At 45.5% G+C, this 26,949-nt stretch overlaps 2 protein-coding genes across 8 annotated transcripts in view; both read left to right on the forward strand.

Moving 5' to 3' along the window:
- AAK1 (AP2 associated kinase 1) overlaps positions 1–1,960 on the forward strand; it is an 87,652-nt gene extending 85,692 nt beyond the window's left edge. For 4 of the 7 annotated variants that reach the window (XM_033159143.1, XM_033159155.1, XM_033159154.1 and 1 more), the window contains one exon: positions 1,739–1,960. In XM_033159143.1, coding sequence (XP_033015034.1) covers positions 1,739–1,821 — 83 coding nt within the window. In that variant the 3' untranslated portion in view covers positions 1,822–1,960. The remainder of the gene's footprint in view (positions 1–1,738) is intronic. The other 3 variants (XM_033159144.1, XM_033159149.1, XM_033159156.1) reach the window with 1 other exon arrangement.
- Positions 1,961–12,594: 10,634 nt separating this feature from the next.
- NFU1 (NFU1 iron-sulfur cluster scaffold) lies at positions 12,595–25,318 on the forward strand. Its single transcript, XM_033159158.1, has 8 exons — positions 12,595–12,667; positions 15,796–15,902; positions 16,662–16,797; positions 17,825–17,891; positions 19,457–19,571; positions 21,443–21,506; positions 23,284–23,458; positions 24,826–25,318. Exons 1-8 carry the CDS (start codon positions 12,618–12,620, stop codon positions 24,868–24,870), a joined length of 759 nt encoding a protein of 252 aa, XP_033015049.1. The 5' UTR covers positions 12,595–12,617; the 3' UTR covers positions 24,871–25,318.
- The last annotated feature ends 1,631 nt before the right edge of the window (positions 25,319–26,949 follow it).

Raw genomic sequence — 26,949 nt, forward strand, 5'->3', positions numbered from 1 at the left:
AAGAATTAATGCTCCAGGATCTCTTCAAACTTGAGGCATCATCCACCTGTGCTCAGTGGTCTTGAGGGCACAGCCTTGCTTAAGGATGTGTGATGGGCCTGGCTAAATAAGAACAGGGTCTGCTAGTCCAGAATCCCCAAAACTGGCAGAGTGTAGACAAAGATAGGCCTGTGTCCCCAGGTGGCTGTGATCTGCACTTTACCCTACAGACCGCACGGGATTTGGTCCCCCCCCCCTGCCTTCTAAAAGTGAGTGATGCCCAAAATCCTTTCCATTCTTTTAAAATGGATGATAGCAATGCGAATGCTTTGGGATTTGGTTCTCAACCGTTTAGTTTTCATGTGCCTTTTTCCTGTCCCTCTTGCTAACATGAGTCCTATGCCATGATAACCTGCTACTTTCTTGGAAGGTAAGCTATCTTGTGTTCTGATAACTGTTTGTGTGATCCATCTGGCCTAGAAAAATAAATAGGGATTCCTCCAGTGAGGTAATAAGAGAAAGTCCTTCCATTTTCCCTTCATTCTTCTGCTAACCAGGCATTAAGCTTCTAGTAGTTAATATGGCTTTGGACTGGATTGAGCCAACATTGCAGTGGTTTACACCCCATTTCAGCCTTCATCAGCCAGATGTTTTGGACCACAACTCCCATCAGCCATCATGCAGCCATGTTGGCTGTGGAGCTGATAGGAAATGAACATCTGGAGGGTAGCAGGTTCAGGAAGGCTGCCATAATCTTTGCATCTACTGGGCTAGGATATAAATAGAATGGCTACCACCTGTGATTAGCAGCCATTGCTCTTGAGCAAGTGGGCAAGCAGAAATCCCCAGCCTGGTTTATCCTCCTTCGCCAGCAAAAGATTAGCAGAGAATTTGAGTAGCTGGAGAACTGGCCTCTGAGTCTTCATGTCTTCATGTCCTGGAATCCACTAGGATTGGTGGCCATTCTTTAGGGTGACTTGCAGAATTAAAAATCTGAAACTCTGTCCTGAGACACTGGAACCTCCCTGCTAAAAACTAAAACTCAAAGGAAAAAAACCACCTCAGATTGGATTCATTCCAAGGCAGCAAATACAAATGTTTTCTTTTGTTCATGCGGTTTGGATTCCCACCTCCCCACTACCACACTCAGCAACAGAAGTTGCTGCATGATGTGGGAGAGAACCACTGGGGATTATTGGCCACTGGGGGGCAACAGGCAGGTAGACAGGGTGCTGAAAACTCTCGCCAGCTAATTGTGCACCCTGTTCAACCCCACACTTAGTTTCTCAACACTCAGCAGAATCTGACCACACTATTCTAGTTCCTTCACCCACCACTGCCACATTGTCTTCCTTGTTTCAAATTAAAAAAACAAAACCCAAAGCGACGGTTGTGTGCTAGTGACCCTCAGCTGTGCAGATTTCTGTGGTTGCCATCCCACTCGCCACCCACTCCAGTCATATCCCGAGGTTTGAATGTCTGTGTATTTAACATCTTCCATCTTTCTCCAAACACATTTTTTGTGGAGTCTTGAAATGTGAGAGGACATAGAGTCGTCTTCCAGTCTATGTGCTGTAATTTACCCGGCTTCATCTTTGCATAAATTTATTTATTGTTTTAAATGTATTTCTCCCTCCCTCCATTCCCCCCCCCCCATTTGTGCTGCTGATTTTGGATCAATCATAACACACCTGTGCTTTAGTTCTGCCGAGAGAATCCTAAGGACGGCAGGTTAACACTCTTGTTTTGTGCGTTGTAGGTCTGCAGGGGGAGCCAACCATATATTTTGTGGTCAGCGCTGAGCACGGTCCGGAGTGTCTGCCGCTGGCTGCTTCCCAGTGAAGAAACGGCAGCCTGAGATGCTGGATGGAAGATCACGGAGCGCTGAACACGGAGAAGAATCGGAGTACTTATCGAGGGATGGCCCTTCCAGCAACAGCTCTTTCCACAGCAGTGAAGGGGAAGGGACGGACCACGAGGGGGACATCTTGGATTGCAGTGGATCCAGGCCTCTGCTGATGGATTCCGAAGAGGAAGAGGAAGCTTATAAACTGAAGCCTCAGCATCTGGAAAGGGTAGCATTTCCCAAGAAGACCTTAACCTGCAAGTCCCCCAGAGCGTGGGGGTGCAGATTGATGCTTTCCAACCCCCCCAGAGGAACTTCGGACGAGAGAGATGTCTTTGCCACAGCTCCATTCCGAAGCTCCATGACTCTTCACGACGACCTGGACATCTTCGCCAAAGCGCCGTTCGTCTCCAAGAGCCATGGGCTGGCGAAGCAGCAGGACGAGGGCGACGTGTTCCTCCGGGCTCCGTTCACGAAAAGGAAGAGCCAGGAAGAGTTTGTGCCGCACAGCGTGGCAAAGGAATCCGGTCCCGGCAGGGTTCTTGGGCTCGGCTGGAGCTCCGCAGTACACCTTTAACGCTGCCTTCCAGAACCTAGACACAGGGCTGCATGGCTCTCCTCTCCCGCAAGGTCAGTATTCTGTGGCCTCACCGCCCCTGCCATCCGGTGCTCTCCCTCAATCTGTCAGAGCAAGCGAAGGCCCAGACCCTCCCAAAGATGCATCTCAAGAGCTGGGCAGCACCCCGACGACACGCTCCAAGCGCACACACTCCCCCAAGACGTCCTCTTGGGTTTGAAGGCCAACCAGCCTTTCCGTCCACAGTCATTGGCGAAGTATTCCCGTCACTACAGCCCAGAAGGGGACCAGGGTGTCGGCGCCCAGCCCATTGCAGCTTACAAAGTGGTGTCCAGACCAACAAGCAAGCCATAGCAGGGTCCATTTCTATCGCCTCTCTTCTTCCAGGACTAAAGAGCTGCCCAGCTCCGACCCATTCTCATCAGCCCCCTTTCCTTCTAAGCAGGGAAAGCAGAAACCCTAAATGGTTTCCATTGTGACAGGAGGAGGAGGCAAGGCTTTGAATGCGTTACCAAGAGCCTACAAGCCCTTTGGGCAAAATGCACTCCGTACGTACCTAGAATGTCAAAACTACAGTTGCTGTGATACTCACCTGAATCATATGAAGTTGGTTTCAGGCTGTGAACGACTTCCAGGCTGTAAGGTTTATCGCTTGCTTTTTAGATGCTTTTTCTCGCCCCACACTCCCAAGTTTCCCCCCGGTGGGTCTTTTGTTTTGTTTGGTTTTCGGTAATTATTTAAGCCAGGGAATATATGGGACAGAACTGATTACCTCTGATAGTAGCACCCACTAAGGATTACGGAACACATCAACAGCACACCAAGAATGCTTTCAGAAATGCTAGCCAGGTGGGACATTATTTAATTTTTTCTAAGCTAGAGAGAAGGATAAGCACACTTTTATTTTAGTTGCTACTAATGAATCTTCCCTTAAAACCCGCAACTGTTAGTTTGTAACAGAAGTCTTGTTCTGCAATGTGTGTTGAAGCCCTCCCCACAAAAGGCAATTAATGTCTGGGTGTCTTAAACCCTGTTGGTTCTAAGTGACAGTGACTCGGTTCTGACTGTTGTGGACCCAGTTGTACCCTCTCTGGAAATGGTAAGTGAAATGTAGAAATGGTGGGAAACGGAGTGGCTTTTGCATGTTCCCAAAGGGAGCGCTTGACTTTCCCACCTGCGATACCTAGTTTGCAAAGCCAGTTTTCTGTCAGTGAACAGATCTAAACCCAGATGCCACCCCTGAGGGCCCCCACCCTACCAAGCTCTTCTTCTGCTCATAGAGAGGAAAGCAGCTCCCTAGTCCGGCCCTCGGCACTTCCACATACAGAGGTTTGCTCCAATTGTGCACCCCATGGGTTTGCTGAGGGCGGGGCAGCCACACACACCCCATGCACTTTCTATAAACTGGGTGCAGGAATGACGTTGAGTGAGCAGGACTCCAGAGCATTGATGGGTTGGGTTCTAAACACACATGAGCTAATAGACAAGAACTTCTAGTGCAGTTACTTTTCTGGAGCTTGACAGTTGCTGAAACCACCCCTTACTTTGTTTTCTGTATCTTGGGGGTGGGGTGGGGGTATCTTAAACCTCCGGCAGGTTTAAAAATAAAGAAGGATGTTGCATGCTGTGACAAAGATGACCGTAGAGTGGTGTGGAAAGTGTTAACGTTAATTCTGCTGACCTCAGCGTGCTGTGACATTTCTTGGTGGCTTAAAGCTGATTCTACGTCAAGGTCCCAACGACTGAATGTGTAACTTTGGTGAGTCTTCACTACCTGCTGTTTTATGAAGGACAATCTTGTGGTTTTTAACAGACAATCCAAGAAGCTGGTGCATCACTTGTGAGAGAAATCCTTGTGAAACTATTGAAATGTAATGGCAAGTTGACTCAACGGTAGTCAATTTTGTTGAATTGTGCCTTTTACGGAAAGGTGTCCTCACGCCCAGTGGCCAGACCCAGACGTTCAGAAATATCCTGCCAGCTCTTTTACCTCACGTTCTTACAAAGGAATATTTTAAGTGCCCCCTGCCTGAAAGGGGCTTGTCTGCCAGTTGTCAGAGGCAGCCCTGCCCTGCCCTAAAGTCAAGTGATGACAATTTGGAGGTGGCTTTGAGGGTCCAGCATGAAAGGTGGATCTGGCCCAGGGGACACAATTCACTGAGCAGTTCTTCATGGCAACCTTTCCATTGAAATGCATGGGGACCTTCTTGCACAGCTTCCATCGCTTTGAATGGGGCTGGCACAGGAGAGCTTTCCGGCAGATGGTGCTTTGTGTCCGTTGGAGAAGGGGGTGGCCTCTGAATTTCCTGTCTCAGGCACCTAAATATATTGGACAAATCCCAGCTATGAATCATGAGCATGGCTAGCTGGCTGGTCTCCCCCACTCCAAAGATTTTATCCTCTGCTTATGTGTTAACTGTTTGGTGAGGAGGGGGGTGGGGGAACCTTAGCTGCTCTTGATAGGACTGTATTTTATGGGTAAGGACCTGCTTGAAAGTCCTCAGACTCCGAAGGGTCCTTAATGACTCAAGATCTTTCCTATTCTTTTGGTACTTCAGATGAATTCTATAGCACTTTGTTACTCCAAATGGGGACATTGGTAGGGTGATGGCTTGAAGCAGGCTTTGCTGAAGCATTTTTAAAAGTTTAGGAGACAGATGTGAAGGCCTTAACTGTTGTTGTTTTTTTTTGACATGCAACTTGCGAATCTGTTTCCTTGCTCCTTACTGCCAGCTGGGAGTCCTTGCACTTTTGAGGACGGTCCAGTCTGATAATGATCACGAAAAGCTTCTTTCAGTCAAGAGTCCAACTGCCTGGCGGAGGAGGAAGCGATGGAGACTGTTAAAGCAGAATATCTGCCCAAGGGAATCGAAATGTTTGCGCAGCCGCTTCACAAGAGCAGCATGCTCCTGTTATGCCTGTGTGGCCTGCATCTTGAATACATTCACTTGGGACTATCCCAGCTATTTAGGCTAGTTTGGATGCACCTCTGTCAATGTGCAAAAAAGGCCCTTCCTGCAAGTTTTCATGGCCCATCCGTCTTGCTGTAGAGCCAGGACTCGGTTTACCAAAAGCTTGGACTCTGGATACTCTTTTTTGTGAACTCAAGCGCTGCATTTGCTGTGAGTCCTTGCTAATACTTCAATCTTCATCCTGCACCTACCTCTACTCTTTAAGCAGATGCTGGTGTGCCCGTGTTCCTTTTTGTCTGGTTGGTTTTTGACATCTTTTGCTGTAGTCCTTGTGCAATTGATAATGGCTTGTAGGGAGACGCAAAGAGGAATTTGATGCTGCTTAATACCCTGTAGTGGGGTGGGGGAAATAATTCTTGGAAATGTGCTCGCACAGACTTTTGTGCCTCCATTGTTCAAAACACAGGCAGCTGAGCAAACATCATTTTGAGCTTGCCTTTAAAAAACAACAACACAACCCCTAGATGACTGCTTATCGGCTGTGTCTTCGCAGGTTTATATATATATAAATCAAATAAAAAGACACCTTTAGGAAGCCACGCTCTGTTTCTCTGTGAAATGTTCGCTAATCCATACATTGGAAGTTTAACTTATTTTTGTGTGTGTGTATTGAAAAAAAAAGAACTTAGGCGCTAGAATGAGAAAATTAAGAAATGCAGAAGATTTCATCCTTGCAGTGTTATAGATTCCAGTGTAAATTCCGTGATAGAGTGTAGCCTGTACTCTGTTGACAGCATCCAGCAGCTCAGCTTTGAACTCTCCTTGACTCAGGAGGTTGCATATTCAGTAGGAATAAACAGAGGCTGCAGCTAATTAGATTGCCGTTGGTGTCAGTGGGATTTCCCACCTATCTTTTGACCAATGACAAATAGTATTTCCAGTTCTAATTCTGCTACTCCTGTAGGAAGTCATGGCACTTGTTACAGTCATTCATGAAACTGCCACCAGTATTAGTCGAGTGCTTTTAAACTGTTACAAAAACCCTATGTCACTCCACAAATAGTTTTTGAATGAATGCATTTTGCTTAGTTTCCTTATCCTTGTTGAACAAGACGGTACTTCAGCAGAGTTGTAGGTCATGGCCAAAGACCCAAGCACAGTTAGGCTCCAGTCCTCATAAGAAGCTCCATGGATGGAATAGTTCCTCTCTTCTCCTCACTTGTGTGAGAATGCACCTCATTCTCTGGAAAGTGGGGTGCACTTAGCCATTTTAAAACTAGCTTCCCCCTCATATGTGCTCACATTCCTAGCTGAAGTGAATCAACTTGAAATGTTGGGGTCAGGTTCCTGATGACCATATGGGTTTCCTTCCCACCCTCATTTCTCCACCCTACCCCCAGTGCTTTGGACTACAACACCCTTCCCATGAACCCCGGCATCATATGGTCATGCTAGCTGGGACTGATGGGAGTTGTGGTGCAAAACATCTGGAGGGCACCAGGTTGGAGAAAGCAGAGCTACGAGACTGTGACTTGCATGAAGGGGCTGATACCTGCCCCCACCTGTTCCCGTGAGGTAGGGCACACCTTCCTGGCTCACCAAGTGTTGCGCAACACACAGAGAGAGACCTTCAGCTGAAAGTTTGCCCTACAGCCCTGGCATAGCAAAAGCCTGGATGGTTTCCCCTCTCTGTTTTATAAGGTTGCTTAGTAGATTTAGACAATCTTAATAGACTGTTCAGTAGTAACCTGAGTGAAGCTTAATGACACTGTCAATGAAGCCGGTGTTCTTCTCCAGCAGGGCTTACGTAGGAGTTGCATGCCCTGCTTTGAGGGGTTGCACCCTCTAGTCAAATCAGTGCAGCTACGAATGCGTTTCATGGGTATTGGTCAGCGGATGTGGAGCCATTGAGCTCCACTTTTCCCTCGTGCAAATCACCCGAGCACCTTTCAGGTGGTTCAGATAGCCAGCTCATTGAAACCTCCCTAGTGTTGCCCTTCCAGTTCTGCACAATGTTACTCCCTTGCTTCTCTGGTTAAGCTTTGAGTTGGGGTGTGCTTCCTGGTTTGGTGGCAGCTTTGCCTGTGGGGTGGGTGGTGGGTGGGCCCTGTTGAAGAGCAGAAAGATTAATTTCCCTGTTCCATTCTGAAGTTGGACAGGATCCCCTTGGGATTTTATGTCTCAGGTGCCAGAAGGATTTTAGCCCAGTACAGTTTATGGCTAGAAGATTATGGCTTTCAATGAGAGAGAGAGAGGCAGAAAAAGCAGAGAATGGCTCCCAAGAACACTCTGGTTTTCCTCCCGAGGTTCCCTTCTCCCTTTCCCACCTGTGCTCCACCCCCATCCCTGCGCACACCCTCCATCACAGTTGGGCTTGTGGGTCTCTGCCTCATGTTTGGGATCAGCGTTAAAGCCACGGGGCTATGAGATCAACCACACTGAAGGAACACACAGATTTCGATGGATTCAGCTCCCACCGAAGAACTCTCATGCTGGAAAGGTTTCCCCGCCTTCCTCATGTTTGGTGGTTTTTAGATGTGTCTTGGGTGTAGAAGGCACCTTGTGTGTCTCTGCTTTTTGGAGCCATTCCTGCATCTGGATTTGGCTGTCGTGACACTACATCGGCTGCAGCCTGTTTTGTTCTTCCCTGCCTCTGTGTGTACAATGGGAACACTTTCACCGTTTTAAGACTAGTCAGCTGTGATATCAGCTGTGGCTATTTCTTTCTTTCTTTTAAAAAGGGATTATTTTCTTGTGAAGGAAGGCCCAATGGTAATTGGATCGAAACACCTGGCCCCAGAGGTGGAATTGCAAATGGGAAGAGGGAAACCCGTATGCAGATAATAAAAGAGAATTGTGACTCATTCTGAAATTGTCTTTACTGTCCTGGCAGCTTGAGGGGGTCCTTTGAGAGGGTCGCATCCAGCCCTCTCCCCTTCTGCTGCTGCTAATCTGGAATTGTCTCTGTGTGCAGTTATGAGTCATGAGACCAAGACTTTTACTCCAAGCTTCTCTTGATACAGTCAGAACTCAACAGTGTTGGATATACCTCTCTGATATGATAAACTGTTTGGAGGCTGGAGTATATATATATATATTTTCCCACTCTGGTTGCATTAAGTCTTTTATGAAGAAATGTTAGCGCTGGAAACTTGTATGCTTTATTAAAAACTATCTGATTCAAAGATCCTCACTTTGCTGTGTGCTCCTTCTTGCTCACAAGAGTCTTTCCAAGTGCTTAAATGCAAAGGATGTGTCCGTATAAACTTGTTGATTTTCTGCAAATGCCAAGGGGGACAAAACCCAAGAGCTAACTCGAAAACTATGCACCATTTCCCCCACAAATGTTTTCAGCCGGGCTGAAATTTCATCTCTCCCCAACTAAGTTTCAGCGCACCTTAAAAAAAATATTTGCCAGCAAGTTTACATTCCCCTCACTGTCAGTTGCCTTCACTTGCTCTTAGTGATGGTACCATGTAGTCAAAGCTCATTGGGTGTAAGAACACCAGAAGAACCTGCCGGATCTAGTCCAGCATTCCTTAAGCAGGACCCAAGCACAAGAGCCCTCTCCCCTCCTGCGGTTTCCAGGAACTGGTATTGAGAAGCATAGCTATCTCCAGACATTTTGGCACCTGAAGCAGACCCCAAAACGGTGCCTTCCTCCCCACAAGGGAAGATCTAGGAACAGAGTTGGGGTGGGGTAGGAGAAAGATTGGGATCTGCTGCTTGGTGGATCCTGCCACCTGAGGCAGTCACCTCACCTTTCCTCCTGGGTGAGCTGGCCTTGGCTACCTCCAACTGGGGAGGCAGAGCATAGCCATCATGCCTAGTAGCCACCAAAAACCTCTCCTCCATGAATAAAGCCATCTGGGTTTGAGGCCATCACTGCCTCCTGTGGGAGCAAGTGCCATAGTTTTAACTATGAGTTGTGTGAAGAAGAACTTCTTTTTAATCGACCCCGAATCTTCCAACATTCATCTTCATTGGATGTGCACAGGTTGTAGTGTATGCAACTTCATCGAACCATCTTTGTGCCTCACACGTTTTAGGAGAGTCTCACAGGTGGCTTGCCCAGGAAGGAAGCTGCAGCAGCAGTGAAGCCTCCTCAGCCAGCAACTGTGGGCCGGTGGGGATTATACCCTCCAACATTTCTCCGATGAAAATACCACCCAGTAGTTAGGGGTGTGGATTCTACTGCACAGGCCTTCAGCTCCATTAAGAATGTCACAGCTCAGCTGTGCTGTCACCCAATGCTGCTGCAAAGAAAATTGCATATGCTTTGATCTATAGCAGGGTGATTGGCAGCCTTTGATGCCATGCCTCCCACCCACCCTCTGCAGCCCTTGAGCTGCCTTCCCAACGTGGTGTAGTGGTTAAGAGCAGTGGACTCATAATCTGGTGAACTGGGTTCGATTCCCCGCTCCTCCACATGCAGCTGCTGGGTGACCTTGGGCTAGTCACACTTCTCTGAAGTCTCTCAGCCTCACTCACCTCACAGAGTGTTTGTTGTGGGGGAGGAAGGGAAAGGAGATTGTTAGCCGCTTTGAGACTCCTTCGGGTGGTGATAAAGCGGGATATCAAATCCAAACTCTTCTTCTTTTAAGCAAGGTGCTGGGCTTTGGGAAGGAGGCATGAGGCTCTGAGAGGATCATAGAGTCCTGCTTCCTCCTTCCTAAAGTCTAGTTAGCACTTTCCCATCTTTGAGAACGAGGTAGGAGGACTCTAGGTCCCTGCCAGATCCTCGAATCTCCTTTCCAAAGACCAGAGCCTCACATAGCCAGCTTTGGGAAGGGAGGATGAGGGCGGATTGGGGTGTGTTTCAAATATTGGCCACTCCACCCTCATCCCCACACACAAGGCAGTGTGTGGCCCATGGGTTCCATTTCAAAGTACTCTTGCTGCCCACTTGGTCTGAAAATTTGGGTCAGCCTGATATCTATAGCAGGCATAGGCAAACTCGGCCCTCCAGATGTTTTGGGACTACAACTCCCATCACCCCTAGCTAACAGGACCAGTGGTCAGGGATGATGGGAATTGTAGTCTCAAAACATCTGGAGGGCTGAATTTGCCTATGCCTGATCTATAGCCTGCATGTGAAAAGCAATAAAACTTTTGAGTGTGAAAGTCCTCAGACTGTCTTAATGTTTGTGCAGGAAAAACCCAGCCTTGAGCTAGGCCGATAGGAGGAGGCACCCTGTTCTTCTCACTGAACCAGGTATCCAGCTCTGATAATGCAGGCCTGCTTCCCCTCTGAGAATGTGACAGTTTCTACGCACGTGTAAAGCTAAGGAAAGGAAAAGCATTTATATAAGTATGTGAAATGCATAGGCTCCACTTTTGTGGGTGGTTCAGCGGCGGTGGCTGTTCTGACCAAGTAAAGGCATCTCAGACAGGCGCCACCAGAGTTACACACAAACATTGAAAGTTTGACAAACAGGACAACAACAAATACATGAAGCAAACCTTTCTGGCACCTCTATCCTTCTGCTGATGCTGCCCACAGTCCAGGAAAGCAGGGTCGTGGACTTGAATCCCACAGCAGAAGCTCATGCTGCGACTTCTGCTAGTTCTCTTGTCACCCTTGAGCCCCTCAATGTGCATCAAGCCTGCCTACAAGTGATGTGTCCCATAGACATTTATCTATCTTCATGGGGCTATGAGAGCAGTCATAGCAGCATTCTAGTTACAGAGAGACTGGGCAGTGGCATAAGGTCTCACCTCCTGGACTTCGGCCATAACCCTCTGCACATTTATTTAGGATTAAGCCACACGCTACATTGGTGTGCTGGCTTCTGAGTAAGTACACCAAGAGAAACAAAGAATTCATAGAATCCTAGAGTTGGAAGAGACCACAAGGGTCATCCAGTCCAACCCCCTGCCAAGCAGGAAACACCATCAAAGCATTCCTGACAGATGGCTGTCAAGCCTCCGCTTAAAGACCTCCAAAGAAGGAGACTCCACCACGCTCCTTGGTAGCAAATTCCACTGCCGAACAGCTCTCACTGTCAGGAAGTTCTTCCTAATGTTTAGGTGGAATCTTCTTTCTTGTAGTTTGAATCCATTGCTCCGTGTCCGCTTCTCTGGAGCAGCAGAAAACAACCTTTCTCCCTCCTCTATATGACATACTTTTATATATTTGAACATGGCTATCCTATCACCCCTTAACCTTCTCTTCTCCAGGCTAAACATACCCAGCTCCCTAAGCCGTTCCTCATAAGGCATTGTTTCCAGGCCTTTGACCATTTTGGTTGCCCTCTTCTGGACACGTTCCAGCTTGTCAGTATCCTTCTTGAACTGTGGTGCCCAGAACTAGACACAGTATTCCAGGTGAGGTCTGACCAGAGCAGAATTGTAGAGTTGGAAGGGACTCTGGGGAGCCCAGAACCCCTGCCATGTAGCAATCACAGCTAAAGCATACCTGGCAGGCGGGCCATCCAGCCTCTGTTTAAAAACCTCCCAAGGAAGGAGAGTCCACCACCTTCCGAGGGAGTCCGTTCCACTGCCCAACAGCTTTTGCCGTCAAAAAGTTATTCCCAATGTTTAATCGGAATCTTGTCATTTGAATCCATTGCTTCCTTTCCCTGGGACAGCCTTTCGGATATCACCTCTCGGTCTCCCACAAGCTACACATAATCCAATTCCCCCAATCAGTGCCGGATTTGCGTATAAGCTAAACAAGCTGTAGTTTAGGGCCCCACTCTCTTAGGGCCGCCCCAAAAAATTTAAAGGAAAAAAACACAACTGGATGTACATTTCCAAAATATAAGATAAAAAACAAATAAAATAAAACCTACATACAGCAACAGTGTTTTGTGTTGTGTAGGCTCCCATTTGTTATGTGCAAATGGCTTTAGATACCTATTAGGTCCATAAATTAACCATATAGCATATATTCAACACAAAAAAACAGCGACAATTTGTTGTTGACAAAAAAAAAAGCTGGACATATAAAGGGCCCAATTACCTTCAGTAGCTTAGGGCCTCATCAAACCTAAATCCGGCCCTGCCCTCAATCATAACAAAATTATAATAAAGTAGCAACAACAGTACTTGAATTAACTTAATATAATAAATCACTGCTCCGCGGAGAGTGAAGAGAGGGAGTGGGCGGGGCCTCGGGACATATGACGCAGGGACCCCCCTCCTCCCTCCCGCCTTCGCGTTTCATTCGCTTCAGTCTGCAGTTCCCCACTCCGGCCAGCAGGGGCCGCCCGACTCCAGCGGGCGAATCAGGCGCCTGCGCAGGCAGCCCCTCACGAGGGGTCCTTCGGCTGCCGCCCCTCCGAGAGGGAGAGGGAGCAAGATGGCGGCCGCGAGGCGGTTGGCGGTGGCGATGGCGGGGCTGAGCAGCCGGTAGGTGACGGCGTCCGTGGCGCTCCCCGTCGTGGCTTCTTTCCCCCTGCCTGGGGAGGGAACGGTATACACACCCCGCATAGTTCGCAGAAATTAAAAAAAGGGGCGGGGGGAAGGTGTTTGGCTTTTAAACAGGACAGCCTGTCCTACCTCGCGGGGTTGTTGTGAGAGATGAAGGGTCGCTTGTGTTGGGTCCCCTTCCGAGGGAAGGTGGGCTCTGGAGGCAAGAAAAGGGCGTTTGCAGCGGTGGGATTCTGTGTGGCGTGATCCCCTCGGTGTCTCCGCGGGGTTGCCTGGACTCGGTGCCGGATTTACGTATATTTATTGCGCTAGCCAAAGGCCATGGCATCGTTCACAGGGGGGACAAAAGGAAAAACAGCAATAACCATAAAAACATTTTAAAAAAAACATTTAGCACTACCGGTGCAATAAACCACGGCCAAGTCTCCTAGAGATTATTTTTTGCATAAGCTAGAATAGCAGGGAAAGCTCAGGTAAAATATGCCGGTTTAAATGTCCGAATCCCCTTTGCCAGGCATGTCCAACAGGTAGATCGTGATCACGACGTCTGCGGTAGATCACTGGTAGATCATTGCCCCCCCCCCCCCCAAGAAGCTGAACAACTGTGGCTGCCCTAAAAAAAAGCTCAACATTTTACCTCCTCCCTGAAAAAACTCAACAACTTTGACCCAAACCCGCCCCCCCATGAGCCTTCCTCCTTCCTAAAAAAAGCTCAACAGCTCTGACCTGGAACCCCCCAAAAGGGGGTAGATCACTGCCAGTTTTTAACTCTGTGAGTAGATCACAGTCTCTTGGGAGTTGGCCACCCTGCAGTTGACCACTATTTTATCATATATTTTCTCCTCATCTTAGCCGCCAACGCATATAATGCCACTTTATAAGTTACAAAGTCATCAGTGTCACTCAGCAGCCATTTCACCCTTTCCACCCTGTTAGTGTATTCCATTCGTACGCAGGGGTTTTATAAATCTGTCTCTTGGATCTATGCATTGCAATAAATAATGGTACAGATCCTCTACACAGGGTTGCCCACATATACAAAGGCTCTCTTTGTATAAGCTAAACAAGCTATAGCTTAGGGCCCCACTCTCTTGGGCCCCCAAAAACATTTAAAGGGAAAAAAACATTTCGATAAAATACATATTTTGTTATGTGCAAATGGTTTTAGATACCTATTAGGTCCATAAATTACGATATAATAACAACAACAACAACAACAATAACAACAATAAATTAATTTTTTGTACCCCGCCCATCTGGCTGGGTCTCCCCGGCCACTCTGGGTGGCTTCCAACAAATATTAAAATACATTAAAATATCACAGATTAAAAACTTCCCTAAACAGGGCTGACTTCATATACCGGTGTGTGTGTGTGTGTGTGTGTGTGTGTATATAACGCAAAAAAACAGCGACAATTTGTTGTTGACAAAGGACAGCTGGACATAAAAAGGGCCCCATTACCTTCAGTAGCTTAGGACCTCATCAAACCAAATCCGGCCCTGGCCTGGAACAGCCGCCTTTCCCGTCTACAGCAGGCAGGGCCAAGAAGCCCTGGGGTGGGGTGACCTTGGGCTGCTTTTCAACAGCCACACCGACCTTGCAGGGTTGTTGTGAGGATTAATGCGGGAGTGGTGGTGGGGAGAAGACAGCGACTGTCCTGAGGCCACGCAATGAGCTTCCTAGCTGAGTGGTTGGGATTCGAACCCTGGTCTCTCCGTGGTCTGACACTCTTAATCCCTAGCCCACCTCTGGCTGTCAGGGTTGCTGTGAGAGTGGCATATGGTCTCCCCTCTGAGGAAGAAGGAATAACAGAGCCTCGTGGCGTCTTAAAGCCTAACCAGTTTTTTTAATGGTTTTATGGCTTATGGCATGTTTTGGACTACAACTCCCATCATTCCCAGCACCATACAGCCATGCAGGCTGGGAGTTGGGAGTCTGAAAGAAAGCAGCTTGGGCAGAGGATCATAAGCAAGAAAGCATGGACTACTGCTGGTCGATGGCCATAGTAAACTGATTGATTGATTGATTGATTGATAAGCAACAAAGGCAGTTACCTGCCCTGAGGAGCGAAAGTGTCCCCAACAGGTATCTTAAATATTTGGTTCCATTTGTTGATGAAAGAATAAGTAAGCTTTTCAGTACTTGGCACTTCACACTAAAAAAAAAAGCAAACCTGTTTTTTTCATGAAAGCAAACTGGTTTAACAAAAAACACCCTCTTTTAATTTTGGGCCATCACAGCTGTCCTGATACTTTGGCTTCCCAAAACTGTCATGCAAATGACAATACTGCCTGTTTTGCTAACCTGCACTTTTTAAGCTCTAGAGGCGTCCTGCATGCTTCCTGTTTTGTCTTTATACAGTGGTACCCCGCTAGACGAATGCCTCGCAAGACGAAAAACTCACTAGACGAAGGCATTCGTCTAGCGGAAGGCTGCCCCGCAAGACGAAAAAGTCTATGGGGCTGCCTCGCAAGACGAAAAATTTTCGTCTTTTTTTTTTTTTCGTTTTGCGGAGCGCGGCTGTCATTGCCGCTCCGCAAGACGAAAAACCCGCTAGACGAAAATTTTCGCAGAACGAATTATTTTCGTCTAGCGGGGCACCACTGTAGTTAAAAAAAGATAGAGACATCTTTATGAAGCCCTGGATTGAAAGCAGGAACTATAATCTAGAGGAGTAGTTACCTTTCCTGCACGGTGCTGACCTCATACACTTACAAACTCAGTTTCTGCATAACATCTCACTATCTTCTGCCCTTGTCAAACCACAAAGGAGAAAATCTTCAGAGCTAGGGAACTCTGGTGGGTTGGTTGTTGGAGTTGTGTTTTCAGTCTTCACTCAGCCATTGACTGTTTTCAGTGTTCTTGTTCAGGTTTGGTCAACAAAGTAGCTGAGATCATGAAAGGCACAAGGGAATATTTTTACTTAACTTGAGCCATAAAATAGGGCAGGGTCTAACTTGGTACTTTTGTTGTTGTTGTTCAGTCGTTCAGTCGTGTCCGACTCTTCGTGACCCCATGGTACTAGTTAAGCCTTTATTGAGCCTCAGGACTATAAGGAATCTGAAATTGTGACTTTTTGGTAAGGTTGGTTTTTGTCTTCTTTAAGATTCTGCCACTTGGGATTCAAAGGGGTGAACGTCACTGCTAAACAACCCCTACACATTGCCTCCCAACAGAACCTGCTCCTTCCTCCCACAGTACTACAGAGGAAAGGTGAGTGCTAGGTTTGTTCTGCAGTTTGCGATCACAATTCTGTGGGGGAATGCAGTGATAAAAACTTGCAATTCTCCTCTGAAATTGCTACATCACGACAAAAAGTATATTGAGTAAACATACTGTACTGTTCAGTCCAACATCTCTTCTTAAGTTTGTGTGTGTGTGTGTGTGTGTGTGTGTGTGTATTTCCATAAAGTCATCAGAATTAGTTCCATGTATAAAGTGTGTATTTGCTTCTAACTTTGGATCTTTGGATCTGTGCTTCCCAAGTTTTGTTGATTTTCTGTAAGCCAAGAAAATAAAAAGTGAGCCTCTCTTAAGAGAGAGAGTTGTGAATGCCTAGTAGGCAGAAGATGGATCGAGAAAGGCAAGCCCCCCCCCCACCTCATTGAGCAAGTCCATTCTCAGCTCTCTTTTTCTTTACAATGCTCATTTTCGTTACTTGTTTGAACTCCTGCAGCAGAAGGGACGGGTGGGAGAGACAAGATTGCCTGATCAAGAAACTTAGTCCATCTAAATAAAATTGCCATGTTCAGTGACAATATGCCTCTGAGACAAATATATGGGGAGGTCTTTGTGTTTGTGCCATGCTTGGCACCAAGAAGCTTCTGGCTGACCCCTCTGGAGGCCAGGATACTGGACTAGATGGGCCTTGTGCCAAATCCAGCCCAGTTCTTCTTGTTTATGTTTTATGAAGGTTGGGTGCAAATCAGATTACTACAAACCTCACAGTTTTTTATTCTTTTTTTATTTCAGCAAGGTCTATGTTTGTTCAGACACAGGACACTCCAAATCCAAACAGCTTGAAATTTATCCCAGGAAAGCCAGTGCTGGAATCTAGAACTATGGAATTCACCTCTCCAGCTTCCACGTATTGTTCACCCTTAGCAAGGTTTGTTGTTGCCTTGTTGTCGGTTGTATGACAATAACTTAGTCGTGTGTCCAGATCAAAGTACTTTTAAGTGGTACTTACTTAGGAGCAAACTACATATTGCACTGTAGCTGCTTTAACGAAGCCCTGGGAGCAAAGCTTTATTGGTAAGTGGATGCTTTGCATCAGAGAAGGGAGTGTTTAACCTTTTCCCTGACTTCCCCTAAAATGCCCCCTCGCCCAACTGTTGTTGGCCCTATCCCTGTTCTGGACTTATCTGTGCCTTGCAAGTACTAATCAGGACCCTGTGAGATTGAAAGCAGACTGGGGACAGAGTTTGCAGCAGAGGGGTTATATGTAGTTTACCCCTTTAAAAAATCTGTTCTGTTGTTGTAATGGGTATTAATCAATTCCAATAGCATAAGAAATGTTATTGGACCCTAACCCCTCCCCAAATAAAGATGGCCAACCAGACAAAAGAAAAAAAAAGTGGGGGGAATGATTAGTGCAAATCAAACCTTGTCAAATCAAGTCAAGAAATGTCTAGTCAGTCCAGGGTGCACTTCCACAGGTGTCCATGTGAGGCAGGCAGAACCTATGTATGTTCCTTTACAGCAGCATAATCAATAAATCTTGTTCAAGTAGTGTAACATTTATACGGTGTGGTTCCTTTGAGATGAGCATGGATTTCACTTGTTAAATGTTCCTTTAAAGTCAAACTCCACATCATCTTCCATTCTCACATGAGGGTCCCCAATAATGTTCTGCTATTGTAGTCAGTAATTGGTTGGTTATTGATTCAGTCTCTCTAAATATTTTACACGAGTAGTTTCCCCTTATTATATATATACAATGAACTCAGTCTCATGCATGTCTACATGCAAGTATTCTGGATTCAGGGAAGTGTTCTGGGATTGGAGCCTTCGTGGCCAGGCAGTCATCAGCCTACAAACGTTTATGGGTATACTGATACAAAGAAACCTGGAAGCTCACAGTGAGCAGGAGTTTTGAATGAAGATCTTTCTTTTTCTTGTTTTTGTTTTGGTAGGCAGCTCTTCAGGATTGAAGGAGTTAAAAGCATTTTCTTTGGAACAGACTTCATCACAGTCACAAAGGTAAACCTAAAAGAATATTGTAATGCTTTAATGTCTGCACAGGGAATGATAATAGAATCAAAGAATTGTAGAAGGGACCCTGTGGGTAATCTTGTCCAACCCCATGCAATGCAGGAATCTCAACTAAAGCATTGATTGCAGATGGCCATCGAACCTCTGCTTTAAAACCTCTAGGGAAGGAGAGTCCTCCACCTTCTGAGGGAGATTGTTCCACTGTCAAACAGCTCTTGCCGTCAGAAAGTTCTTCCTGAGGTTTAGTCGGAATCTCCTTCCATGTCACTTGAATCCTTTTGTTTGTGTCCTACCCTTCAGAGCAGGAGAAAACAAGCTTGCTCCATCTTCCATGTGACAGCCCGTCAGATATTTGAAGATGGCTATCATATCTCCTCTCAGCCTCGTTTCCAGGCTAAACATACCCAGCTCCTTCAACACTTCCTCATAAGGCTTGGCTTCCGGACCCTCCACCATCTTGGTCAGCCTCATCTGCACACATTCTATATAAATATTCTAAACCAGTGGTTCCCAGTTGTTTTTCTGCAGATCCCAGGGGGTCGGCGTAACCCACCCAGGGAGTCCATAGCACATCCCTGTTAACCGTATGGGGCATCGTGTTTGGCCTGGAAGACTTGCATCCCGGTTTCGCACTGGGACATGTTGGAGGGTGTGGCGATCACACACAGGGTCCCCGGACGTTTCACGGTCGATTGATCCCTGTGCCACCACGCTCTACTCTCTCGCTGCCACCAACCAGGCCCTACCTGGTAAATCTATTGAGTCCAGTCAGGGTTAAATTGTAAAATCAAACCTATGTTTATTTATTACAGAATAACAAGCATGTGGTTTCATAAACGATTGCAAACAGTGTCAAACATGGGTGTCTTCCCAGACCTATAACTCCCTCTACTAGCTCTCCCTCACTTAACCACTTCTCAGCTATTTACTTGGCTTCTATTCTCCTAACTGGTCTTGACTTAGTTTCCCTGTTACATTAACTTCACCTACGCACACTCTTTCCTAACTCACTCCCACTCCAACCAATCTCCCAATTCCAACCCACTCCCACAACTAACTAACTCTCTATCTCCCCTGCCCACTAACTGTCACTCTGACTCCACCCCCTCTGGGTTCTAGCTGGTACCTGGTTTAACTATTTCACCTCCAGCACCTTCATGTTACCGTCACAGAGGGTATGGTGGCAGCCTTCACACAACAAAAACTAGCACAGAGATGCCAACATTTTCAAAAGTAAGGGGTCCATGGCTTGGCTTTTGAAAAACAGGGGGTCTGCAGTTATTAGCTAAATGGGAACCACTGTTCTAAACATTCCAGAAGAGGAGTGCACTTCTGCTATCACTTACTGTGCAGACCACGCCCCCCTTAAAACTTTCCAAAAATAGAAGATACAAAAGACATGCCAGTTTTTAAGTTGCTGTAGTGCCAGAAACTATGCGCTATTCATAGATTCAAAGGACCTACATTTCCCCACAAGGCTTAAAAAAGTGTTTTTTGGTCTGATTCAGCAAAGCTATTCATGTATACCTAACCTATTCTTGAAATCTTTGTAGGAAAATGAAGAAGTGGATTGGAACTTAATAAAACCAGATATTTATGCAACTATTATGGATTTCTATGCTTCTGGCTTGCCTGTTGTTACTGAAGAGGCACCTCGTACAGACACAGGTAAATGGCTAATATTGAATACGTTGATGGAGGAGAGTATTGGATGTTGGTGGCAGGTTACATCTCTACTTGTGAGCTTGCCTGGCCACTGTTGGAGATGCAGTGTTGGGCTAGGTAGGTAGCTCACTGGTTAGATAGAAAAGGCTGGTTCATTATTATTATTAAATGTATATCCTGCCCTTCCTCCCAAAGGAGCACATTGTGGCAAACAACAAGGAACAAAACAATGCAGACATGAGAAACAGTTCCTGGACAGATGCAAATGGTGTTCTTGAGGGCTGCTTGCAAGGTCTTTGCTTCTCTGATAGGCCAGGGCTTACAGGGACACACTCTTGGTTTTTTTTTAACCTCAGCTCGCTCTAGGCACAGCTTTCCTTCCTATTACAATACAGTACCGTGTTTCCCCTATTTTAAGACACCGTCTTATATTTCTTCCCCCCTCAAAAAAAACACAGGGTGGCTTATTTTCAGGGGATGTCTTATTTTTATTACTGGTAATAAATATTGATTAAAAACGAACAGCCGGGGCAGGACTCAGGCGAGAGGCTCCCCCCCCCCCGCGTCTCTCGCACGCTGTCTCCCTGTGCACCAGGAACAGGCAGGGCAGGACTCAGGCAAGAGGCTTTTATTTTTTAGTGCCTCTCGCTTGCTGTCTCCCTGCCCGCCAGGCTGCAGGACTCGGGCGAGAGGCTTTTTCCCCTGGCCTGTGCCTCTCGCTCGCTGTCTCCCTGCACGTCAGGAACAGGTAGGAGTGGCTGAGGAGGTGATGGGGATGATGGTGGCACTATGGCTTATTTTTGGGGTACGGCTTATTTTTCACAACTGTGAAAAAAACCTGCTATGGCTTACTTTATGACTACGTCTTAAAAAAGGGGAAACATGGTATCTGAGGAGCTTTTGATATGGGAGGACTTACATGACTTTTATTATTGGATTGGGGTATAAAATCAAACAGAAGGTCTTAAATTTTAGGATTTACTATGGAGGAACAATTAATAATAGAGTTTACCAACAATATTCATACAACATGGAAATTCAGTGGAATTTGATATTTGGGAATTTTGATATTGTAAACAAAAATAATTTATGGTAATTACATCCAGAGCTCCCCAGAAAAGACCTAAATATGGTGGCTTAGCAGCACCTGATGTTAGCAAGCAGCCTTGTTCTGCCATGACTCAGTGGTGGAAATATTAAAACTCATTGGGCATTTGAGCAAACAGGGATCCCAATATTAACAGTGTGGATGTGGAGATCAGAAAGAAGCCAGTAGATCAGTCACTGCAATATGTGACTTTCTGAAAGCAAATAAGATAGTTGAATTTATGAAAAGATGAGACTCTGGTCACAAGAAGATGGGGAGGTTTTTAATATTAACTGCCTGGTAAGCAATGGAATGATTCATGTTGTAATAGCACAAGATCTTTTAGAGATGTTGCTGCCAGGGAGATTTCTCTTTTACAAGATTCTGTACTTATGGTATTACATCCATACAAGTTACAGGAAACGCGTAAATGAGACCATCTTGTTTGAGATGTGGCCAAGGGTGTGTGGGGTTTGAACATATTTGTGCTTGTAAAGATATAACACACGTGGGCTATGAAGCAAGCAGGACAACAGCTAGCACACAAGGGCTGGGAGTCTCAGAGCAGCTTTTGCCAAACACAAGTAAGAGCGCACTGTTGTGCTTCTTTTGTGGCAGGGACAGTGGTGGTGCAGGCTCACTTTTCTGCGGTCATTTCATCCCCAAGAAGCTATTCAGCAGAGCTTTTCCGGGCGGTAAATGGATTATTTTCAAGGAATGTTGTGGAAACATTTATCAAATAAGATAAGCATGATTCATTCCTTTTGTCTTGCATAAACCACACAAGCTCCATCTGAAGAAGATGATGAAGTTGTATTAATGATAAAAGAGCTCCTGGATACTAGAATAAGGTACAGCTACAACTGTGTTTCCTATACCCTGTTGGTGTTTCATGAAGTTGGCAGAGTTGATAGCCAGTTTGATGGATTGGCAGAGATGCCGGTGCTTCTTCCTAGGTAGCCTCTGAAAAGAGTATTTTGTTCAATTTGCGAGATGCTGCTGGCTCAGGTCTTTCAACCAGCTGTGCTCCCAACCCACTTTTCCTCATGAGCTTTTACAATGCTTTGAAAGAGGCATGTGACTTAAAAATTCACTTCAGAAAGCGATTGCAGTAAACATCTTCTAAATAGGGGAGGTATGAAGAATTTAAAATAGACGTGCTTTTATCCCTCTGATCCCTGAATATTTATTTCTGTTAGGAGAATCGCTTGCCCTCTGGTGTTAGCCAGGAGGACAGCAGGGAAATTTGTTGCAGTTGCACATTTATATATTGGTGCTTATATCAATATCTGCATTGAAGCACTTCCAGCATTTTAGTGAGTGCCAGTCTGACAGACAGAGCCTTCGTTGTTCCTTTAGAAAATAACAGCATGTCCGTTGGGAAGTGCTGCTTTCATTGGAATGTAGGTGCAGCTTGTTCTTGAATGAATACCCAAGCCCTGAATTGGATGCATTAATTTGCCAGCTACAATCTGTTTCGTCTGTTGTGATGACATTTCAGAAGTCCAAGTGGGATTGACAGGAGCCCTTGTACAATTCAAGCGAGCAACATATCTTTCACAATGTCCTAATTAGACTAAAGGATGTTGAGAGACAAAATATTGCGGCAGCTGTAAATAAAATTTGCTCTCCCATATTCTATGATTTGAATATCCTAGATAGCAGGGTCAACTATGTTACTAAACTAATAATACCAGCCCAACGTAGGGCATTTATGTTGGCCCGACTGAATATCTTTCCCTCGGCATTTGTCAGGGGTAGATATCAGAATATTCCCAGAAACAAGAGATACTGCAGATGTTCCCTGAATGTCCCGGACACTGTAGAGCATATTCTCTTTTATTGTCCACTACACAGTACGCTGCGTGAACGCGTGTTGTCCCCCCTTTTGGATGGTTTGAAACCGCAGCATGGTGGAAGTGTTGGATTCTGTCTCTCTGACATTGACCAAGGGGTGATTGTGGGGGTAGTCGAGTTTTTGGCAGCAATGCTTCAAGGAGTACTTTAACAGGAGGAAATTATAGATTTTACATATACACACATACAATCAGCCTATGAGTTTAATTGTTGTTTCTTTGTCTATATATATTTTAAAGTTCCAGTATGTGATTCTTTCTCTCGCGATTTTACTTGTAAATGACTAATAAAGGTTTGATAAGTGACAGGAGCAAGGACTTGAGCATTTTACATAGCTTCTCATTACCACTACCCAGATTGCAAAGAGAAGATAAAAGTCGCAAACTGGGCAAATGCATGCAAAATGACTGGATTTGTATAATTTATTTCAGTTTCAGTAATCAGCTCTTATTGTCAGTATAATAGGGGTTGCCCTGGCAGAGAGCATGCACATAAAATAAACAGAAGATACTCAGCTTGGGATCAGCTGTTCTAGGAAAAAATTGCTGATGGTGGATTTGAAGGAGAAGGGAGGTGTTTTGATGAACTGCAAGAGATGGGCTGTTCTGAGAATAAGCATTAGTGCAACAGAGAAGGTATAAGGGTGGGATACAAAGAAGAGATGGCCAAAGAAGTGTGGGGGAGAACTACTTCTAAATGTATAGAAATGTTTGGGGTTTTAAGTGGTTTACTCCACTAATCCTTTGAAATCTTATCGACAATGTTCCTCAGGCCAACAGTCCAGGAAGATGGTGGGGATGTCATCTTTAAGGGCTTTGAAGATGGGATTGTGCAGTTAAAACTGCAAGGCTCCTGCACAAGCTGCCCCAGTTCTATCATCACCCTGAAGAATGGGATACAAAACATGCTGCAGTTTTATATTCCGGAAGTAGAAGGTGTGGAACAGGTAGGCACAAATTGAAGGGTGTTAAAAATTGGGGTGGTGTAGTGTGGTGTGGTTAAGAGTGGTAGACTTGTAATCTGGTGAACTGGGTTCGCTTCCCCACTCCTCCACATGCAGCTGCTGGGTGACCTTGGGCTAGTCACACTTATTTGAAGTCTCTCAGCCTCACAGAATATTTGAAGTCTCTCACCTCACGGAATATTTGTTGTGGAGGAGGAAGGGAAAGGAGAATGTTAGCCGCTTTGAGACTCCTTCGAGTAGTGATAAAGCGGGATATCAAATCCAAACTCTTCTTCTTATAGAATTTCTTCTCCACATCTGAAAGTGTCTCTGTACAAGCAAGTTTTTACAAATGAAAGTTGACATTTCAAATCCAATAACTGGGTTTGGTGCCAAAAAAATTAGGTATAGAAGGGTCATTATAGAAGTAACAACAGAGTATGAAGCAAGATTTCTCTGGGCACAAGTGAGACCAGCACCAACATGTTGCAGTTTCCTTTTGCACCCCTATCCCACCTGGAGTGTTTCTCTTCCGGGTTCCAGCCAATCCTGCTGTCCACCAAGATGCTTTATTCAATATCCCCACCCTCTGGCTGTCTTTCCCCCTTTTTCCCAACTGGTATGCAATATTTCAGTAAAAACAGCAGAGCTGTGCTTGCCAGCATCACAGAAACAGTGATTCAAGGCATGGGGCCCAGTGAACCACTAACAAATCACAGAGTGTATCTGTGGATACAGAGGGGATGAGTGGGGCGGTGTCTAAATCAGCAGTGGGGAACCTTTGGCCAGCCAGATGGTTCATCCCTTCATCCCTGACCATGGACCAAGCTGGCTGGGGCTGATGGCTTACAGCAAAATCTGGAGGGCTGCACCGATTGTGTTGTGTTGAGAAAGAGATGGCGACGGCATTTACTTTGCTTTCTCCAGTCTGTGGCAACAAGAGTTATGTGGGAACAGTGATCTTCAGTCAAGATGGCTTTCCTCATGTTCCTGACAATCTCATCCACACTCTCAGCAAGTCATAGTTCTTTGGAAGTGCTGCTTCATTTTGAGCTGGAAATGCTGGGTTGGATGCAGAAAGAAGGAAGTTATGCCATGGTTTTCTTGAGATAATTCTACAGGTGTAAATTTAAAGTTACAGTAGGTGTACTTATAAATTTATACGAAGTGGCCATTTGTGATTTTAAAAAGCATTAATCTGCTTTTCAAAATGACATTCAATATCTGTTTTTCATTTCATCTGTATTGTGGCGGCTGAACTACAAGGATCTTGAGGACCTTTTGATTTCTGACACCTGTGTGTGCATGTGTTTTAAATTTTTGAATTAACAGCTGCCTATCCCTTAGTATTGCAATCTGCTATCTTTCAGGTTGTCGATAACGAAGAAGAAGAAGAAAAAGCAAAGTCAACCTAAATCAGGGAAAGCTTTGGACTCTTAAGCAAAAATTATTCTCCAAGCTGATTTGTCTAAATTAGCCACTCACTATAGAAAAATGTTCAGCTGTTGTCACCACTTTTCCCAGACACAGGACTGTTTCCTTCACTTCTTCCTGGTTCTAAGAAAGCAAGTGAAAAGTATTCTTAAAAGTGTGGTTGTCTGTTTGCTGCTATTCTTGTAAACAAAAAGAAGAAAATGTATAGATTTTGTTTGGACAGAATGTGTCATTCATAAAATATTTCCCTTTATAGCCCATACTGTTGGAAGAATTATGTAGTGATAAATACTGATATAAATTATTGCTTTATTATTTTGAGGACTTCCTGTTATATAAGCCATGCTATTATTCTTCGTAGGTCTGTTGTCTTATCAACACTGCATATATATCTTTGCTACTAAATGCACAATACTGGGTGAATCCTGATAACGGTTTCCTTATTATTGGTCACAAATGGGGATTAGAAACTGAACTTAACCCTTGAAAATAAGAAAACCAACTTTTTTGCTACTGTATTTTCTTGAATACATCAAAGTAGTTTCAACAAGGAAATCAGAGTGTTATGGCCCAGCAAACCCACATTACCGTAATGGCCCGACTATAAGCTGCACCCAAATATAAGCGGCACCTTTAAAATTCAAGGGGGGGGGGGAGAAAAAAAAGACAATACCCGAATATAAGCCGCTCCCTTAAAATTCTGCAGGCACTCACACCCATTCTGTTTTACCGTATGTCTGTTTCAGCAGCGGTATCGTAAAAGCCAATTTTTGTACGGTTGCGAATTTAAGCTGTACTTTGACTTCACGGTCAGAATTTGGGGGGAAAGTGAGCTTATATTCAGTCCAATACGGTAAATGAATTTTAAAGTGTGCTGGGAAGAATGTGTGAACTATACAGGAGCTGGGACTCCCCAAGGAAACTGGATGCCTTTTCAATAAAGGCAAATGGGAAATTGCTTTGCCTAATACTCACATAAGCATATGCTGTGCAAGGGCAACCAGAAGCAACCCATGCCCTGCTTGTCTTGCATAGGATGCCACTGCAGCTCTTGTGGCACTGTCTTTTCCTTGCCCTGGGTTAAGAATGAGTTGCTAGTATATGACTACTATCGGTTCTGGCCATCTTGAACTTTTTAGTGGGTGACGCACTTAATAAGTTGTGACTCATTCCAATTTCCTGGAAGAGAACCCTTCTGTATTTACTGTTTTACTTTTCCCTGCCTCTGAAAACATCACATTACCTAACATGATGCAATCAGCACACCTAATCTTCACAACAGCGTTCCTTTATTTTATCTGAAAGGACAAATACAGTGGTATGAAAAGGATACCTTGTTACTTGAGAATTAGTAATCCGGCAAACCCCCCCCCCCCCAAGAGACTTTGAAGACTCTTCAGCATTTCCTGGTGGATCAGCAAAAACGAGTCAATTCTAAGTTAAACTGGGTGTCAGTTTGTCAAGGCTACTTCCATTCTCAGGAACTGCCAGCAAGCGATCAGTCGAGGTAGTAGCGCATGGATCTTGCCTGCAACAGCTCCCTTTGGTTTTAGGTACCTTTTAAGAGTAAGAGATGACATATAGACATTTATAAAATTATGCAGTATTTTTTTCCTCCCTCAATGCTAGAACTAGAACAAAAATATCAAAGGAGGCCTTGTTGAAATCGAAATATGCTTAACGTGCATGAATGGAAACGTAAGAACACCACCAAGTGTGGTGAGGCACATTCCATGGGAAGGAAGGTGAAGCAACATTGGGGAAGATTCTGTTTCTAGTGTAGACCAGCTTCACAAACCAGGCATGCAAAAGGTTGCCCTCCCCTGCTGTGCGCCCCAGCACCTAGTGCACTGTCGCCATGCACGTTATTTCTTTTAATCATATCCCACCTTTTCTCCATGGAGAATCAAGACATGGCTGTCCCCTTTCTCTGTGATGTGGGTTAGGCTGAGACGTGGCATCTGTGACCCAAAGTCACCCACTGAATTTCATGATGGCAGAGGGGGGATCTGAACTGTGGTCTCACCCATGTCCAAGTTCGACCCTCTAACCACTGCACC

This window comes from Lacerta agilis, chromosome 8, assembly GCF_009819535.1.
Source record: "Lacerta agilis isolate rLacAgi1 chromosome 8, rLacAgi1.pri, whole genome shotgun sequence".
NCBI lineage: Eukaryota > Metazoa > Chordata > Lepidosauria > Squamata > Lacertidae > Lacerta > Lacerta agilis.